Here is a 17,359-nt window from a genome sequence, read left to right on the forward strand (position 1 = left end):
ATCTCGAGGCTAAGGCCTTTATCCCAATCAGTTTGACTTCCTTTTTACTAGAGATTTTGGAGAAATTCTTAGACAACTATATTAGGGGGGATGTTATTTCTCATATGCCTCTCTCGACGGCTCAGTATTCCTACCAAAAAGGCAAATCTACTGAGACTGCCCTTCATGGCATAACTAACTGCATTGAAAGGGCTATAAACTTTAAATTAATAGCGTTAGCAGTTTTCCTTGATATAGAGGGCGCTTTTGATAAGGTGTCCAGCGCAGTCATCATGAAGGCTGCAAAGCGCTTTGGCATTAATGACACTCTGTGTCTTTGGATTAAAGCTATGCTGACGAATCGTGTGGTAGTATCCTCCCTGCTTGGTGAATCCCTTATGGTCACCTCCAGCCGTGGTTGCCCGCAAGGTGGTGTTCTATCACCTCTGCTGTGGTGCCTGGTTGTGGATGAACTTTTGGTGAGGCTAGACAGGGATGGGTGCCGCTGCTTCGGCTATGCCGACGATATCGCCATCATCTTAACGGGAAAGTTCCCCAACACTATTAGCGATTTAGTAAGAAGGGCTCTTGCATCAGTGGAAAACTGGTGCAGGGAAGTTAATCTTATGGTTAATCCTAATAAAACAGTTCTTGTTCCTTTTACTCGTAAAAGGTTGCAAAACTCTTTTAATGATATCTCCTTATTTGGGACTATTTTGAGCGAAAGCACGGAGGTGAAGTACCTTGGTGTTATTCTTGACAGCAAACTAACGTGGAAGCCTCACCTTGACTCTATAGTTAAGAAGGCTAAGATGTTACTTTGTAGAACCTGAAGTGCAGTTAGCAGGTCATGGGGACTTTGCCCTAAAGTGGTCTTCTGGCTGTACACCATGATCATCAGACCATTGCTCTCTTATGCTGCAGTGGTCTGGTGGCCTAGAGCAAATGACGGTACAAGTTGTCACTAGATGGTACGATAGGTGTCGTTTGCGGCAGCTCTGCCCCTCGCTCTGCCTAGGTCCGTCGAGAAAAATATCTGCCAACCTAGTTTATATTTCGCGCTGTGAATACGATAAAGGTAAGTTTTGTTATTAATTTTTTTGCGTTTAGTTATTTTTTTGCGTTTTGTTCTTAATTTGTTTGCGATTTGTTATTAATATACACACATGGATACACCTTCCAAAACTTTATTACTTAAAACCTTTTAAAATCGGACATAAAATAAAATAGTCGTAAAATAAAAGATGTGATGATTCTGCACAGGTGTGCGTGTTAGCAGATTACTTTGGGATAGGAAGACTCGAAAATGGACGTTTCAGACCTGTCGACGTCTTCGTTATTCACCAACGACCGCTCAGATGCAGGTAGTCTGCTCGTCCAAAAATGGTAAGCAACTAGGGCAATGATCTGTCCAAAACGAAAATTGGGTTAAGACTACGAGACAAAGGCACCCAAGACTACGGCGGCGCGAAGAGCAAAAGTTTCTCCCCCCTTTTGAAAATTTAAAAAAAAAATCCAAAATGTCTGTGTGCAAAAATAAATAATGTAGAAATCCTCAAAAATATAAATGGCCAGGTGACGGCAGCATTGCATTGGCGGCGCAGGGCTCTGAACAGGTAAACCCTGGCCCTTCTAAGCATAATTCTTGCAGAGTTACTTGGGATACGAGCCATCGGCTACACTGTACGTGGGCCCAGTATTCGCAAATCCCTTAGAGATTGGGTGTAAACCGTGTGGCGTTTTATTGTGCTGCTCCGAAACTTTTGTGATTTTCCCCTCTGAATAAAACAGAACTATATCGAGTAGTAATGGCTCTCTTCGGAATTTATATTTTACCAGTGCCCGTACCGGCTCTCCGCGGCTCTGAGTGCGAGCGCGACTTCACAATGAGAATCGTTATGGTTTTAGGATCATTATTCCGGGGGCAATCTCTGACCTCTGCTCTCAAAGCAACGCCCCAATGTAAAACACGGTAATTTCCGGGATCTGCTCTCAATAACACTCAGAGAGCAGTCGCTCGTTGGAGCCCAAAGAAAAAATGCCATAACATTGAACAGTTTAGTTTACTCTATTAGGGAAAAGCAAAAGTGAAAATTACCAAAAGTGTGACGCAAAATAATTTTGGCCCGACCTGACTTGAAGACTGCGCACACCTATGGTTACCAAGTTTAAACAAAATCGTCTGGTTTGCAGCGCAGGAAATATCGAAACTAACGTCCGGGAACTCTGAGCGGGCACGCGAGTTTTTACTCCATCTTAGCGATAAACATCTATTTCAAATAAGCTTTCATTGACACACTTTTAGGAATATCTCATACCAGAATAATTTCGTTGCCCATAATAATTAGAAGTGTCCATCGCAATCCTATAACATCGTATAAGTATCCGCCAGCCGTGGGTCCCACGAAAGCACTGCAAAAGGATAAACACCAGCATAGCCCCCTGTATTAGAGAAGGCCAGGAAATTGAATATCCCAAGGTGGCGGCAAAAGCTAATAACTAATAAAAGATTTTCCGCTAGGTGCCGCTGTTTGGAGGCCTAAATTAAGGTAGAAACTTTAAACATATTAAAATTTTAATATGTTTTTAAACGAGTTCGAAGACAAATTCTTGACCTATTATTGTTTATTTAAATCCTTTTCCATTTTTCACCTTTAATAGATATAATATTTTCATTATTTTTTTGGGCATGACAGTGCCCTCTGACCTCAAGATAATGCCGCGCAAATAATGCCATCTAGTGGATGAAGCCGTCACATATTATTTAAGTAGCCTGGGACTTTTTAAAAAATATATATTCCCGATTTCCTGGCCTTCTCTAATACAGGGGGCTATGACACCAGTGGAATATTAAATGATACTTCAATTTAAATTTAAATTAATTTAAATTTAGGAGACCAAGAACAGATCAAAGTAAGTGAGAGCAAATAAAAAGGGTTTCCCAAGATACACTCTTATAGAATTTTGTGGGTGGATCTTAGGTCATAATCGCCATCTGTGAGTCAATATTACTACGATATTTACAGTCATGAATTATACTGTAAACTATAATTTTTAATATTAGTTTTTTTATAATATGATTGTAAAAATGATATTTGTATAACTTATGTACATGTATTAAGTATAAATATTTTCAAACTTATTTATATTAGACATTTTAACACTAAATATTAATAAACAGGGTGTTTCAAAAGGTTATGTAAAAATTTAAAGGAGTTGTCGGGGGTGAGTTGAGAAGTATGCCTGTTATTGTCCCATTTTCCTACGATGAGTTAAAAAAGCGCCAGAGAGCTTCAAGAATAGAGCTTCAAAGTGTGGCCTACTAGCCCCTGGAACTAGGCTGCAAGAAGCGCAAAACCAAGCAGCAGAGACTTTAAATACTGTTTCACTTTAAGTTTACTTTCTTACCTCGATTAGTTTACGAAGTTCTTTTTTACCTATCACACGAACCCAAACCTTAATGTTCGCATTTCCCTGCTGCTTGGTTTTGCACTTGTTTCAGTCTACTTCCAGGGACTAGTAGGCCACACTTTGAAGCTCTCTGGCGCTCTTTCAACCCTTCGTAGGAAAATGGAGAAAAAAACAGGCATACTTCCCAACTCACCCCCTACACCTCCTTAAAAGTTCTGCATAACCTTTTGAAACACCCCGTCTTATTAAAATTTAATATATAAAATGGCAAAAAGACACTTAGTTCCCTTTTAGTCAACAGATGGCGCCCCTGCAAAAAAGTAACAAGAACCTATATATTTATAAACTTGGAATGTCAGAAGACTATGGCGGCCCAGATGATTCTAATTTAAACAGGCGTCACCTAGAAGCAACACACACAAGGAGAACGCAACCCGTCAAGTCGTGCATTTTTACCTATCCGAGGGGACTTTGCACCCTAGGAGGGGTTATACTATACAACCACCGTGTCTGTCTGTCTGTCTGTGGGTGGGTCTGTCTGTCTCTGTCAGGCCTGCGAACGCGTTCGCATTTTCGAGGCAAAGGGTAATCACGGCGTAAGCAGTTTCTTAGAATCAGGGAAAAGGTTTTTCCAAAAGCGCCCTCTTTTTGTCATTGGGTGTAGTATAATTTTGTAATCGGCCGGGATTCGAACCCGAGCCCTATTGAACGACAGGTGAGCGTTCTACCGCAGAACCACGGATATAGTTACGCTTCACAGTTTCTATTGGCTAGACGCTTTAGTGTCTGCTGGCGTCGGAAGGGGAAAATTGGGAAATTGTCTTCCCCCATGCCCATAAACACTCAGCGTAAAGGCTCGTCCAATGAAATTTGTACACAACACTGCGTTAGCGTGTTTAAAGGCTAGCTGCGTTCTCTTTCCGTTTGTTGCTCCTAGCTTACACATTCCAAGTGTATACTTATGTATAGTTCCCGGGTAGTAGATGACACCCCGACATGTTGGTTCTCGGTTGATTTCGATACGTTATTGACGAAACGCGATGAAAGAACTGACCCGATAGACTGCGATGTGGAGAACATCGTGGAGATAAGACCGTACGTCGTCATATCGTTTGAAAAACCTCTGGCGCTGTATATTGAAAAACATTCTTTATGAAATCGACTCAAAAAATCTCAAAACAAATCTGGTCACTTACATAGTGTGTCGTAAACACAAAATGAATGTAGACACTTGTTTAAAAGACAGACAAACACCCAGAAATGCGATTCCCAAAATAACCATCCACAGTTCTCTGAAACAGCAAAACGTTATAACTTTCAAATTAGTTATTTCATATTTAAGCAAGTGGAAGGTCCGAAGAAAACCCATTCGATGCTTCTCCGTATTACAGCAAAAAAACCCTGTAACGTATCGCCCCCTATCGTCGCAGAAGCACGGAAAGAAATTATTCTATGACTCGACGAAATAATCACAGATCCGCCATGGGCGTTTTAACGCGTTACCATGGCAACGAACACCAAGGCACACCCACGAGCAATCTACGAATTGGACATATCCAAAATCCGAACTTGAACAAAATATTGATGATACACTTTTTAGAGTGATTTGTTAAGCCTGACGGAAAAAATGGAAACCAATTAGAGGCCTATATCGGATCTATAGGATTTAGTTCCACCATTTACTTCCAAATAGACGCTTCAATAAATCAGCCTGCAAAGAAATCGCCAAGAAGTAATATTTCCGAGAGCCAGGACCTGCAAGACACTGTTTATATTGTGCTTGTTAAAATAATTGAAATTTTTCACCTTTACGGCAGCAACAAGCCTTCCTTTTTTATCAGGTAGCTTTTGACATATTAACACGTGAAAAGTTTCCATTATTTCAACAAGCACTATATAAACAATACATTTACGGGTCCTGGCTCTCGGATATATGTTTCTTGGCTATTTCTCAGTTGGTTTCCAATTCATAATTACTCAAGGGGCGTTATTCTTATTTCCCTCAGAGCAGCGGTTTTCGGAAGCTTACGTGTGGAACATGGTGAAGCAGACGCTATTTTAACAGGGTTGCCATGTATTTATTCGTTCGAAATTATTTATTTAACATCGAAAATGTATGGCAGCCCTGTTAATCAGTCGCTGGAAAACATGGCTGCCATACATTTTCAATGTGAAATAAATAATTTAGAAGGAATAAATGCGTGACAACCCTGTTAAAATAGCGTCTGCTTTGTGTTCCACACCCAAGCTTCCGAAAACCGCCGCTGGAGGGAAATAGTTATACGCGACAGGATTTATACAGTTTCTTCATTAGGGAACTCACGTGTCGAACGGTAAGAAATGAACAGGCCCGATGATCATGGGAGATAGGAAACCAAAGATGCATCCAGCCAAGAGAAATATACGCGGATTGACCTGAAATTAAGAATATTTAAAAGGCCATTGACGCGATAATACGTCATTAAATTTCTTTAATTCTAATTTTTTTTTTAATGAATACCACTTTTGGGACGAAATATCTAAGTTATCTTTTGACCGAGTGTGGCACGCTGACGTGCACATTCAAAGCACCCGAAAAATAGTGATTATTAAATATGCATTTTACAGTTTTCTTAGCACGTGCAGTTCGACACTTCCTCCCGTAAGCGGTTTATTATTAACTTAGGTTTGTTAGTTATTTCGATCTTACCCCTTTATCACATAGTCGACCCCATATGGGAGCCAGCACGGAGTAACACACTCCACAGATGATAAAAATGCAACCCAAAGCAAATGGTGATAGGTTGAACTGTAACCATCATAACAACCATAATTATAACCTTCATTGTAACAGGCTTTTTACCCAGCCATATAGGAGGGGTTTTGAGCAGTACCGTACTCATGAAAATTGAGTGCCCAATATTAACTAAAACCAATTTGTTCGTAGGTGGGGGGGGGGGGGGAGGGGGATGGTGAGCCCTTTCACCTCACAGTCACAGCAAGAGGAGCCACGGTCGATTCCATCTTGTGGTACTGCCACTTCTGGGTTGAAAATACGGCACAACTCGTTCCGCGCAGAGTTTGAAAGTTCGGGGAGACTACAATTATCCAAAAATATTAAATTCTTTTTTGCATGTTAAATCGTTGATTATCCATTGATAATATCCATAAATAAACAGCCAAAATATTTACGATTAATCAAAATTTTGTTAATTTATCTGCTACGCAGAGCTCTAGGGAGCTGTTGGCTCTCGTGTCATGAAGAGCTTTCCACCACCCTCCTACGCCACTAAACCCGTCCACTTGAATTAAAAGGCGATAAACGTTGCTAGATGACTTGGGCCTAGGATGGGGCCTTGGGTATTAGCCTAGCTGATTGTTTAATTTCATATAATAAAAAGTAATCACGTGATTTAAAAAAATGTAAATAACATCCCATATCTAACCGTTCTCATATGGGGTTCCAGGCAAGTTTGAATCAATTTAATATAATAAATAGCATAAGTCTATAATATTGTTCCATAAGTGTGTCACTTTGGTGAATATTTTACTGAGAGCTAGTAACGGAGTGACATCCTCACCAGAAGAAAATCTCCCCCTAGCGAGGCGCTGTAAAAGGCTACGTGTGACGCGGGAGCAAGCGGACGCAATACGGGGACGAAGATCGTAATGCAGTCTGTTTTGTAAATAGCTCTCAGTAAAACTTTTGCATGTGAAGAATAGGAAGTGTCACACTTATGTAACAATATTATACACTTAGGTAAATAGTAATTACGCGATATAAAAACTTTGAATAACCTCCCTATCTGACCTTTCTCAGATGAGGTTCCATACAAGTTTGAATCACTCCAATATACAGTGACGAACATAAAATAGTGAAGACATTGAGGTACAAAGGAGGGTGTTTCCAAAATTTCCACAACTGGGCTGATTTCTTGATTTCCCCGCCTACAACGGGGGGAAAAACCAGATAATTAAAAGTGATTATGCAAAAGTGGAAGGCAATAACGAGAGTTACTTACAATCTCTTGGCAAAAAGAAAAACATCACGACTGAATCAATCAGAAGAAGACAGCCCACAAAAACGAATGGTACCATGTAACCCCCAATCTGAAAATTCATTTAAAATATAAAATCTGAACTTGAACATCGATTTAAGTTGAAGTCTGACCTGAAACAGAAGTCCTCCCAAAGCTGGTCCAATAATTAATCCAACGCCAAAACAGGTCTCCAGTATCCCCTTATAATAGCGGAGAAAAACATTTTGTCAGAAAACTATAGAGCCCTCTTGTTCCGTGTAAACAGACGTTATTAGCACTGTCGAGGTGTTTAGGTCTTAATGAACTAAATCGAAAATTGGCTAGCAAGTGCTAAATCTGTTATTTAAATCTGGTGGCGGAAATGTGAAACTCGTTGCACCACCATATATGTGCAAGTTCATATTCCCTTTAAGTTCAAAAATATGCTACACATACTTAGAACCATGTATACAACAGTAGAAGCAATGAACGAACAAATTTGTTACAGTTTTAAACACAACATAAATTATGTTAAAATTGATGACGAACAACTTTCTAATTGGAACCGAGACAATATATAATGGATCCTCGAGGTAATTTCTCAATGACCTTGAAGACGAAGACCAAGATCCTCTCAATTTTCTTTCGTAATGAATGTATCCCGAAGATTTAAAACTTTAAAACCATAAATAAACGGTTCAGTTGACGTGACGAACGCTATTTCTCAAAAACTAAGGGACCTAATTGCATTACACTTTGTCCATAGGAAATAAGAGTTTCGGAACAAGAATGACTGTCAAGTAGAAGCGCGAAAACCACAAAATGGCGGCCATTTGTAGAAAAGGTGTTTCTTCTCTTGCATATTAAAACAAATGTTCTAGCGCACGAGTGTCATAATGTGTTATGATTAAAACTCGACCCAGCTGGTTTCGGTAACCTCCACGGTACCATTGTCACCATTTTATTTTAAGACAATCCCGGAATGACAAATTTGTTCCCGACCGAAACATTTTGCAAAGCAAATATTGTGGCCAATTTCATTTCGGAGCCCATTTTTAAAATAAGTTAAAAATGGTTGTCGATAAGTGGTTTCATTTTAGGGGATAAATCATGGATAAGCTGACGATTTGATCAGTTTACTCTCCCTACTCCCGCTTTTGAGGATGAGTTGAAAGAGTAGCTGCAATACTCCAGAACAAGAAATTAGTTGAGGGGCCAGAGTAAATTTAATCCCCGAAATAAGCGAATAAAACTGTTTAGGGTCGAAAAGAAACCACCTACTGTAAACTTGATAAGTACGTGAATACCCCCAATTCCGTAGTACAAAAGTTCGACGATTATAAATTAAAAAAGGTTGACTTACGAATACAGTGGCAACATCCTGTTCGAACTTGACCCCGACAATCGCGTAACTGGCCGCTTTAACGGCCACGGATCCGACGCCTTCGAACAAGCGAATCAAGATAGCCAAGGGTATGAAGGACTCGTTCGAAGCCTTGTCTAACAGTCTATGGAATATTGGAGCAATCAGAATCTCGATACGTTAAATATTTGCCGATTGAAACTCACCCAAAGAGAATGGACGATACGCCAACAATTAGAACTCCACTGCTGGAAATAATGTACGGGGGTACGGAGCCAATCTGTCACGAAAATCACGCTTGATTACTTACATTTAAAGTTTCAGCAAAGAATTAATTCGGATGATTAGAAAATATGTGGGGCCTTCCATCTGGCAGAATTAACATTCTACATCACTGGTATAGCCTCATCATTATGCCTTACGGCAGAGTACACAACCCGGACAGGTGACAAATAATAATCATCAGCTAGGCCCAAGCGACTTTTAAAGCCATTAATTCAGGTGGCCGGGTTACAATGCGTAGGAGGGTGGTGGCGAGCCCTTCATGCCACCAAAACAGCTAGGAGCAGCGAAATTATCGACCATTTTTGAATTTTTGAGTTTGGATGCTCTTAATAAAAATTTTAGGGCGCTGATTCTAAATTTGAAGTCCGTTTTTCTCTATCTGGTCTAGTTTCTGAGATGAAAAAACGCCTTCAAATCGAAAAGTTTTGAAAATACTCCGCAGAAACGCATTAACGACCGTCGAATATTTACAGAAACGCATTATGCCGTTATTCAGGGCCGTGCTTAGAGGTCTCGCGGCCCCGGGCGAAATGCATGGGCGAAACTGACGTCGTGAGTGTAGCGGCCCTCCGGTATATACATCCCCATGGGAAAATTTTAGCGGCCCTGGGCGACCGCCCGGCTCTCCACCCCCTAAGCACGGCCCTGCCGTTATTAACCAATAAAGCCACGTTCACACTTACCCCTAGAATCGCTTCGTTTAGATAACTAGTTTCGAAAACCAGCATGAGAAATCGCTTCATGTTGGTTCGGGAAGAAACTCGTCGAAGTCGATTCGCTTAGAATCGCTTTCAGAACGATAAGGCGGGCAAGAAAAATTAATCGTAATTTCCAAAATAATGGGAACAAAATTCTAAATTATGTCAAATAATATTACTATATGTATAGTAAACATGATTAACTAATTGTTGTCAAAATTCTAGTCATAATTTGAAATGGCGTTAAGCCTTTGCTATAAGCGAACCGGGGTGAAGCGATTTTGCACGTGTGAACCAAGAATTATCGTCGGCGGTCAAAACTGGCATTCAAACTGACCTAAACTGGGTTTTGAGCTCTAGTGTGAACGTGGCTTAAGAGTCTTAATTTCGTATACTCTTAATTTCTTAAGCCGCATTCCCAGGGTAACAGTCACAATGGCCGTTACTCAGTATTATTATACCACATAATGCGTTTATGCCAAGAGTTTTAGCCAAATATAAACTTACAAAACGCATTATGTCAAATTATTCTGAGATTTACATAATTTTGGCAATATTCGTTGTCATATTTAGATTACGGATTAAAAAAAAACCCCCAACAATCAGTTTTTAGTTGCCTAAACACTGTAGTATTGTTATTTTTCATAAGAATTACAACAATCGATTTATCTCGAAATGCCATTTTTAGAGATGCGTTTCTGAAACGTAGGGCGGTACTGCCGACAGTTGCACCTTCAACGAGACCCACCCAGCCCTCCAAAAGGCAATGAGACGACCAACCTCCACATCGCGCACAGATGTGGGAATAAAAGTGGATGCTCTTACATCTCCAGCCGACACTCTGCCTACGTAGGTAGAGAGTCACTGCCCCTTCAGAACAAGATACCCCGTTACGATCACACTTAAAAATCAAATCATTCAACCGTGTTGTCCGCTGGTCACCTCCAAATAGTCACTCTCCCGAAGTAGAAATAAATACCATCTTGGTTTGGTATTTTCAAATTCGATTTCTATTAACCTACTAGATAATTTTAAGCAAGATAATTTTTTAAGAAATATTATGTAGACGAAGAATACTTATACATATTCTGTTAACGCCAAACATTGATTTGTTTTCTCTTACGTTTTTAAGGTTCAGAAAAAGTAATTAAGGATATAGAAATTATCGCTTTAATTTAAAATGACGTTACTCAATGGTCACTCGTCGCCAAAATCGACTACGGTGGTCGATGACTCGAATGAGTAACCCATGAGCAACTTCACATCAAAACCGTCAACGCCAAATTGGGTACAGTAAAAAACCAGTGTCAGTGTCACCGGTATTTGTAATTTCCATCTCCCGTGCCCCATGTGCACCCAACCTTTATAAGTGTTTTGAGCTGTTGGTTCGCTTATCATGAAGGGCTCGCCACCACCCTCCTACGCATTGTAACCCGGCCACTTGTTGAAAGGCATTAAAAGTCGTTAGATGACTTGGGCCTAAGGTGGTGCCTTGATTATTGGGCTATTTTTTACAATCATTAACTAATAGCGAAGACTAATACACATGTCGCCAGATGAAAATGAGCCTTTGAAGGTTGGAGTTACATCCGCCGGCATCCAATCCCTACCCTCTCACTTCTGTTGTAGACTAAAAATAAAAATAATTACCATTTTCCCGTAGACTTGGGCGAAAAGGAAAATTGAAACTTGATAAACTCCGAAAACAAAGCCGTATTCGGAGGCCGTGGCTCCTTTCTTCTCAGCCTAGTACCGATAATGAGTGTTCTTAATCAAGAGCAATTGCAAGTAAAATGAGTTTGAAGCGAAGAATGACCTGCGCTGGGAAGAATGGTGCTTGGAGAGAGACGCAACTCCCAACAGAAAAGTTACCGACAGCTAGAGCGATCAGGCACAGAATCTGAGATCGGCTCAATTTCGATAAAGTTTCTTGCAGTTTAGGCTTGTTAGCATTTACGCTGTCATTGAATGATAAGCTAGAACGGCTGTGTTGACTTGATCTCTCCAACAGTGGAGTTTCTTCTTCAAACGTAGCCATTTCTTCGTGTTCACCTGAAAATAATTCAGCTTAATCTTAGACGCTTGCGATGGTGAGAACGCCCAATCTAAAGTATTGAGTTAGGCCTAACGGATAATTTTTGCGTCAACGGGACAATTTTGGAAAGCGAGATTTTTGGCGCCTACGCTCGCATTTTAAATAATATAACGTAGTTGACTTGAGTGTGGATTGTAATATGGCTAACCCGTTTTTTCTGGTAACCGATTAAGACTTACGAAAACACTAACAAGGAGACGACCCGAGGTGTTACACACCGATTTTGTTCAAACTCGGGGGATTGGTAGACCTTCATGTAACTTGAAATATTCTAAAGGGAATTTATTCAATGGGCACCGGTTTTTCCATGGCAACGAAAAATGTTTTTGACAACATAAAATGGAAATTTTCCCATTTAAAATAACATGGGATTTTGACCGAAAAAGTTTGAAAAATTGAAATTTTTTTAAAATACCAAAATTATGAAAAAATTGTTAAAAATTGACGAAGAAAATCAAAATTGATCACATTTTGTTCAATTTGAACCAAATGGGTGAAAATTAACCGATATGGCTTAAAGAGGAAAAATTTCCATTTTATGTTGTCAAAAACATTTTTCGTTGCCATGGCAAAACCGTTGCCCATTGAATAAATTCCCTTTAGGATTTTTCAAGTTATATGAAGGTCTACCAATCCCTCGAGTTTGAACGAAATCGGTGTGTAACACCTCGGGTCGTCTCCTTGTAAGTTCCAAGGATCTCAAAACAAACTAACTTCGCACTCTATGTAGACTGCTTACGTAGAAACAATCAATCAGGGAAGCCATTAGAGGTTAGATTTAAATGCTGTTATTTGTACTAGATGGCGCCAATTTAAAACGTTTTGCCGGGAAGGAATTAAAATTTCACGAATTATTAGACAAAAACTTATTATGTTTTAAGCTATGTATAAAAAAAAGTTCAACTCGTAAAAAAGTTGGAATAAAAAAAACTAAAAAATATTTAGTTTTTGCACTTTTAAGATAATATGAAATTTCTACGTTTCAGACTGTACAACTTCGGGTGTTTAAAAATGTAATCCTGCGAAAAGATTATCGCCTTAGTCACTTACGAGAGAAGTATCCATTTAGGTCATTAAACTGAACCATGTACCTTGGCAGGCTCGACACTGATTCTATTGGGCGCGAATTTCCCTCGTGTGTACGGCAACAAGTCTATTTAATTTCCCTTTATGTTGAAAAATGTTAACATTACACTTCGCAGGAATATTTACCTGTTAATAAACCATATTTTAGGGATCCAATAGAATTAGAAAATTAAAATATGGGGTCACTTTTTACACACAATCCTAGAGGATTTGTGTGTGGTAATTTCATGTACTGAGGTCGCCCCCGCCACCAGCGTTCGCGCAATTTCTCACGGTACGTTCGTATAGAGGTACACTCTGTTTGAAAAGTCTTCGACAGCTGAAATTTTTGCCCTCTTTTTAATTCTGCTAGAAAACTATAATAGATAGCTCGATGAAACCAATTGCAACTTTTATTTATTTTCCAATATCTTTCGTTATTTATCGGTTTCGTCCGCCAAAAATTAATAGTTTGGCGGGAACCGTCGAAACTCATTTTTGACAACTGTTTAAATATTGGTTCTACGGCACTGACTCACGCGTTTTTGAATTCACAATGGTCGGTTCATATTTAGAAAGTGGAAACATTATCCCTCTACAACCAACGGTTGAGAAGTTATCGCGTTTCCAAATTGTCGTCGAAGTTGCGTTATTTATAATCGCTTGATGCATTTTAGGTGTTTCCTAGTTTCGAGGAGAGTTTGGAAACGCTATAACTTCTCAACCGTTGGTTGTAGAGGGATAATTTTTCCACTTTCTAAATATGAATCGACCATTGTGAATTCAAAAACGCGTGAGTCAGTGCCGTAGAACCAATATTTAAACAGTTGTCAAAAATGAGTTTTGACGGTTCCGGCCAAACTATTAATTTTGGCGGACGAAACCGATAAATAACGAAAGATATTGGAAAATAAATAAAAGTTGCAATAGGTTTCATCGAACTATCTATTATAGTTTTCTAGCAGAATTAAAAAGAGAGCAAAAATTTCAGCTGTCGAAGACTTTTCAAACAGAGTGTACAAAGAGAGACATGATACGTCAATCGATTGAAAATATCATGCCCTCACCGGTATTATTAATATTTGTGAGATCTGGGCCCCGGAACTGGGGTATTTGCCCATTTTAGTGATTTTTGGAAATTTTCGAATTTTTAATATATAATTTTTTTTTTATAAAATGCGACCGACTTTATATTTTTAGTTAGTATTAATCATTTCTGAATTACGTTTTCGGTTGCATTACGGAATTTTAATTTTAAGTGAGATCTCTGACCAATGGACGCTTCAATAAAAGATACTCGGTTTCTACTCCCCTCTCCAAATTCATCTGGGAAGGAACTATTTCCGGTCGGTTGGTTAAACGGTTAGAATGGCTAGCCAAAAAGTCATATTTAATCCAATATTCCAATTGCAGACGCGTTTTTGCCCTCATGAGAATTTTGCGTCAGATAAGAAACGCGTCGGCTCACGTGTATAAGGAACATACTAATGTTAATTTTCAATAATATATTTTAAGGTAAAATATATAATGTTACTAAAATGAAGTATAAGAAGATAATATTATTATTATTATCATCCTCTTATCGTATAAATAATTAAAATTATACGGAATATTTTTATATTACCGGGCAATTTTAAGGCTTCTCATGGAGGCAGAGTTAATTCATTTCGTATAAAATTATCGTTCGGAAAAAGATGAAAACTAATTCCTTAGAACTAAACGTATTAGTTTTGCAGTACGGTATGAAACAAGTGTTTCCTTTTAACCAGGTAACTTTTTTTTGGCATGTTAAGACTTAGCAAAAAACCGATGTTATTTTCGAGAAAAGTTTCCAGCTTCTAATATTTCAACAAGCACTATATAAATAGTAACTTATGAGTCCTGGCTGTCGGAAATATTACTTCTTGGCAATTTCTGGGAAGATGTTTTATTTAAGCACCTATTCGCGCTGTTGTCATATTTGAATTTCGTGCCAATTGAAACAGGCGCCATCTAACTCGTTCGCGTTTCGCTACCTTATTTTCAAAACCAGGTAACTCGGAAAATTGATTTTCAATAAAATTCATCTAGGCTTTATTAGGTTAATGTAAAGATGATTGGAAATGTATTCAAATTTAAATTTAATATTTAAAATATAGTTAATACATCGGGGGGACTGTGGGTACTCAAATGTCCGTGACATCTAGGAACAACAAACAAAGAGAACGCAGCTAGCCTTTAAACACGCTAAAGCAGTGTTGTGTACAAATTTCATTTAACAAGCCTTTACACTGAACGTTTTACGGAGTGGGGAAGACAATTTCCTAATTTCCCCACTCCGACGGCAGTAGGCGCTAAAGCATCTAACCAATGGAAATTGTACACAAGAAAATGCACGACTTTTGACGGGTTGCGTTCTTCTTGTATGGGGTGCTGTGTTTGGTGCTTCTAGGTGACATCTGGTTTTTCTTCACAAACGTGTTTTGAATAGTAAGCGTTAGCTTACGATGGTACATCGGCCGGATAGGTAGGCTACAACCTACTTTTCATTTTACTTTGAAGGCCAAGTTCGTTTGTGGAGCCCACTTGAGAAAAAATATTAGTTTACACCTTAAAATATTGGCACGGCTACTAGTCATAAGAATAGGTAGTGTTATACTTATTCCTATTGCCTTACTTATGGTAAAACTAATAGGCCCTTAACAACATTACACAGTACTGCTGAGCACCGATAGAGCGAAACTATACTAATGTTTGGTTGCAATTTGGACTTTTGGTATATTCATCTGAACGTCAGATTTGCTCACAAAGGGCAAATTAGTTGGTTTTTCCACTAGTTTTTACAAGAAATTGGACATCGAGAATTACCTGAGCCCCAAAAATAAACCAGCTAATATCTGAGAGGCCGGACACCTAAGTAAAAATAGTACACTAGGTTTCTGATTGCCGAAGATTTCAGCCGATTCCCAATGATTTTTACGATTTATTTGTTGGATTGATTAAGATTTCCATTAAAGGTTGTTTTCGTAATCAGGATTTCCTCAATTTGGTACTTATTTCCAAACATTTTCCGGATATCTAAACATTTTATTTAAATGATTTTATAATTTCTAAAATAATCGGTTTTTTAAGATATGCATTATATATTTCCAAATTTTTATTGGTTTTTCCGATATTATTTTATTTTCTAAGACGATTTTTGATAATTTTTAAATTTTCCGGACTACATAAAATTTATAAATCTTCTTGCGAACTATTTTTTATTGATCTTATGTAATCGAGTAATCTATTTTTATCTAAATGTACAAAAGATTTATCGAGTGGTCGATCCACCGCCATTATCATTAATTAGTTGCCCTATTTGAGCAGACACAAAGATCTTTTTAAATTGTAGCTGTTAATAAAAAAAAATCGTTGAAAAAGCTAAGTTTAGGAAAAAAAATCGTTGAAAAAGCTAAGTTTAGGAAAAAAAATCGTTGAAAAGGCTAAGAAGCTTCAAGCTAAGAATGTGAAAACATTCTATGAAAAAGCTCAAATTAATCATAATATTCTTTATAAATGCTCAAAATAATGAAAATATTCGTTATAAAAGCTAAAAATAATCAAAATATTCGTTAAAAAAGCTAAAAATAATCAAAATATTCGTTAAAAAAGCTAAAAATAATCAAAATATTCGTTAAAAAAGCTAAAAATAATCAAAATATTCGTTAAAAAAGCTAAAAATAATCAAAATATTCGTTAAAAAAGCTAAAAATAATCAAAATATTCGTTAAAAAAGCTAAAAATAATCAAAATATTCGTTAAAAAAGCTAAAAATAATCAAAATATTCGTTAAAAAAGCTAAAAATAATCAAAATATTCTTTATAAAAGCTAAAATTTATCAAAATATTCTTTATAAAAGCTAAAATTTATCAAAATATTCTTTATAAAAGCTAAAAATTAATCAAAATATTCGTTATAAAAGCTAAAAATAATTAAGATATTCGTTAAAAAAGCTTAAAATAATCAAAATATTCGTTAAAAAAGCTAAATTTCACGAAAACCTTGCGCCAGAACACTAAAATTCCAAATATTGTCGTACAAATAAATAAAATGGGAAAATAGTTCCGCGCATTCTCAATAAGGTTCTGCTTGACCAATAAGAAGAGGGGGCTGATATTCCATCCCCTTTAGTAAAACCATCACGTGATTCCCCTTCTGTCCACTGACGTTCCACTTATGGATGCACAATTCACTAATTCCAATTATTACTTGCTTGAATATTATTATTTAATTTAAAGTTATTTATTTAACATTAAATATATTTATGATCATGAAAAAAGAGGTATCGACGTAATTTAAAAGTGAATTAATAAATTATCAACTCAAAAATGAAATAATTTTACTTACTTTAATTTAGATTCCCAAAATTAAACCATGTCTTGAATGACTGAATGGCACAATGTCCGTTACCACACAACAAGTAAATTTAATGTCGGAAAGTTT

At 37.7% G+C, this 17,359-nt stretch overlaps 1 protein-coding gene across 2 annotated transcripts; it reads right to left on the reverse strand.

Annotated features, from left to right (window-relative positions):
• Positions 1 to 1,150: 1,150 nt before the first annotated feature.
• Positions 1,151 to 17,359, reverse strand: LOC149925400 (MFS-type transporter SLC18B1-like). Of its 2 annotated transcripts, none has more exons than XM_090159997.1 (14): positions 17,260 to 17,359; positions 11,551 to 11,786; positions 11,385 to 11,480; positions 8,958 to 9,031; positions 8,752 to 8,896; positions 7,541 to 7,609; positions 7,392 to 7,479; positions 7,181 to 7,317; positions 6,080 to 6,178; positions 5,714 to 5,805; positions 4,587 to 4,682; positions 4,445 to 4,519; positions 2,298 to 2,391; positions 1,151 to 1,386 (listed from the first exon to the last, which is right to left on the reverse strand). In XM_090159997.1, exons 2-14 carry the CDS (start codon positions 11,770 to 11,772, stop codon positions 1,252 to 1,254), a joined length of 1,422 nt encoding a protein of 473 aa, XP_090016123.1. In that variant the 5' UTR covers positions 11,773 to 11,786; positions 17,260 to 17,359; the 3' UTR covers positions 1,151 to 1,251. The 2 variants fall into 2 exon arrangements, with proteins under 2 accessions (XP_090016123.1, XP_090016122.1); XM_090159996.1 differs by lacking the exon at positions 17,260 to 17,359 and adding an exon at positions 12,880 to 12,950.

The sequence above is a fragment of the Leiobunum rupestre genome, chromosome 10 (assembly GCF_980474605.1).
Source record: "Leiobunum rupestre chromosome 10, qqLeiRupe1.1.hap1, whole genome shotgun sequence".
NCBI lineage: Eukaryota > Metazoa > Arthropoda > Arachnida > Opiliones > Sclerosomatidae > Leiobunum > Leiobunum rupestre.